Here is a 2,990-nt window from a genome sequence, read left to right on the forward strand (position 1 = left end):
CACATCCTCCTCCTCCTCCTCCTCCTCTTCCTCTTCCAAAATCAGGAAATACTTTTCCTTTTGATATCATCAAACGAATTACATTCACTCACGTAACTAAACTGAGTTAGCGAAGGAAGATTAACCCTGCCTTTCCTTAATCTCCTTCGTGAAGGCAGTTAAACTCCGTTCTTTTTCCCATGGATATAGTTTCTACGTGTGGGTTAAATGGAACTATCTAGTGTAGGCCTTATGGTCTCTTGCAGTCTCTTTCGTTCTTCATTTTCGTTTTCTTATTAAAAGTCTTCTAAATTTTACTATGTTTTTCATTTCCGTTTTCTTCTTAAAAGTCTTTTAAATTTTACTTTTCTTCGTTCCCGTTTTCTTCGTAAAAGCTCTTCTTTAGCTACGTTTGGTTACTCCAACATTAGTATACATACATGCATACTAAAGGACATTTTACCTCAATGGACATTAGCCCTCCTTACCTATATAGAAAAGAATTATCCTTACTGTACGTCTTGTCCCCTGGACACGTCCGAAATTGTTGTTTCTGTTGATCTGCGTGGTCTCTGACTTGTGTGGGTCGACATTGCACTGCCCAGAGACATAAGAACCGCTACTTAGCCCGTACGACCAGCATCTGGCGTACGAGCAACGCTGTCAGACGTACGACAAAACGGGAAAAACATTGCTTCTTTTCACAAATTACGGTTATTTGATAGTTGTTTATGCATCGTTATAGTCCAAGGTGTATTCTGGTGGGATATTAGTTGTAAATAGTCACTGGGAATTGGGGATAATATAGGAGAATTGGGAGTGAGATTTGAGAAAAAAGGAATTGCGGTACGACATTTCGGCCAGGCGGATTTCTCACTGTTATTCTCCTCAGGGTAAAGACCAGCCAAGTAGTTGCGCGCCTCAACTGCACACGAGAGGTCGTATTGGAAATTGTGCCCAGAACACGCATAACTAGAAACACGCGTCCAAGAACTTCAAGCATCTAGAAAGTTTTAGATACTTCACGAAGTTCACGCGACCAGAAGTCTGAGTTTAGTCAACCCCGACATAGACTGAGGACTTTTTTCAACGTTGTTCGTGGAGATAATAGATTACTGTTTCCAGTATAGTGACTCTTAAAAAGCGGTCTTAGCTGTATACTTGGGTGTCCCATTGCGACGACAAGTCCCGTGGAAATTTCTTCAAGAAACTGTCTCGAAATAAGAAGAAAGTTTGCGGTGAAAGAATTCCAGTGCCTGGCCAAGTGCTCCTGTCGACCAAACACGTTGGAACGTGTTCTTCTTCGTCTTCTTCTTGCTGTACCCAATCTCCTGCCACCATGCCGTGCCAGCACAGCCGGAAACATAGCTGTTCCTCCTCCTCCTCCTCCTCCTCGACCCCCGAGTCCCACGGACACTCTTCGTCCTCCTCGAGGTCCAAGTCTGAAGGACGGAAGAGTCACCACCACAACCACCATCACCACCATCATCACCACCACCGTCACCACAAGACCAAGATGAACTCGGCTGACCTGGACCCCGTCTACGCTAACATCGCCCCTCAGCCGAGACTCAAGTCGGTCTCTCGAGAACACCTCGCCTGCGTTCACGAGAACGAGCACATCTACAACGAGGACGACCCCTTCCACGGGGTCCACCACCACCTCCACCATCACGGAGGCTCCTCCTCCTCTGGCTCGGCGACGGAGGACAACTCCCACGAGGACGAGAGGTCCCGCTCGACGTCGCCCACGACCTCGACCGCCAGCGGACACTCGGTCCACTCGGGCATTGGCGACTCGGGCGTTTGCTCCGAGAACGAGACTCCTCCTCGGCCCCGGAGCAACCGACGCAGCGGCAACAACCGCGTCTGCGTGTCCGATTCGGACAACGAGAGTTCGGTGTCGAACGACTCCCTCAACGAGCATGACCAGTGCGTCGAGTTCGCCAAGCGAGAACATATTCCTCCGTGCCCTCCTTCGACCAATGGATGCCCTCCCCCTCGCCCTCCAGGTCCCCAGAGACCCAAAGCCTCTTACCCTCCCGCAGGGGCTAAGGCCACTCTGCCCGAAAATCTCCTGACGGAGATTAGGGAGAAGTTCATGGAGAGAGAAGAACGCCAGCGCCTCAGGGCAGCTGGCCTAGAGGCGGAGATCATATCCTCTCCGGAGATCCTGCCTCCTGAAGAGGAACTCCCTGCCGAGGAACTTCTTCCTGCCGAAGAGCCGCTGCCGGCCGAAGAACCCCTGGTCGTCCAGGAACCTCCAGTGTCGCCTGACCGGGCCAACCGTGTCAAATGTCTGCCTCCCCAAAAGGCCCTCGACGTCGCCAGGCTCGCCTTCGGGCAAGGCAGCCTTCGTCAGAGCTCCACAGCCGGGAGTTCGAGTTTATGCTCGCACTCGTCTGCAGCCAGCGTCTCCTCGAACGATTTCAATGGCAGCAGCACCACCTACGGGAACAGCATGACCGCTTCCTCCGTGTCCAGTCTTTCGTGCGCCTCTTCCATCTGCGAGGAGGAGGACGCCGATTCCGTCTTCTCCATGGAGACCCTCTGCTCCGACCTCGGCGCATACCAGATCCGCCCCGAGGAGGACCCGTCCCTCTTCGAGTGGCAGGACTCTTCGGCGGCCTCGGGCTTCGCCGGCATTCGGGACATCTTCTCCCCGCAGCAGATGTCCACCATCCGGAGCAACAAGGGCACCATTCGGGGCGTCAAAAACCGAGTCCGGGCTGGCATCGCCACCTTCACCTCGGATCCGATGCTTATCAAGGTAAGAGGTTCTCTCTCTCTCTCTCTCTCTCTCTCTCTCTCTCTCTCTCTCTCTCTCTCTCTCTCTCTCTCTCTCTCTCTCTCTCTCTCTCTCTCTGTCTCTCTCATAAGTTGAAGATCTGACGTGTCCGTTACAGACGACAACAAGACTTGATTTTCTTCTGGTTCTGTCGCTTGGGTTCGTTCTCTTTGATGACGTACTCTTAATCGCTCGGTTCTGATGCCAGACGACTCCTCTAATC

General features: G+C 52.0%; 1 protein-coding gene across 1 annotated transcript in view; it reads left to right on the top strand.

Annotated features, from left to right (window-relative positions):
- The first annotated feature begins 880 nt into the window (after positions 1 to 880).
- Positions 881 to 2,990, top strand: part of LOC143037881 (uncharacterized) — a 176,314-nt gene continuing 174,204 nt past the window's right edge. Inside the window, exon 1 of the mRNA XM_076206507.1 lies at positions 881 to 2,749. Within this exon, the coding sequence (XP_076062622.1) occupies positions 1,319 to 2,749 (1,431 nt within the window). The 5' untranslated portion in view covers positions 881 to 1,318. The remainder of the gene's footprint in view (positions 2,750 to 2,990) is intronic.

This window comes from Oratosquilla oratoria, chromosome 23, assembly GCF_046742065.1.
Source record: "Oratosquilla oratoria isolate Oo_2021 chromosome 23, ASM4674206v1, whole genome shotgun sequence".
Classification (NCBI taxonomy): domain Eukaryota; kingdom Metazoa; phylum Arthropoda; class Malacostraca; order Stomatopoda; family Squillidae; genus Oratosquilla; species Oratosquilla oratoria.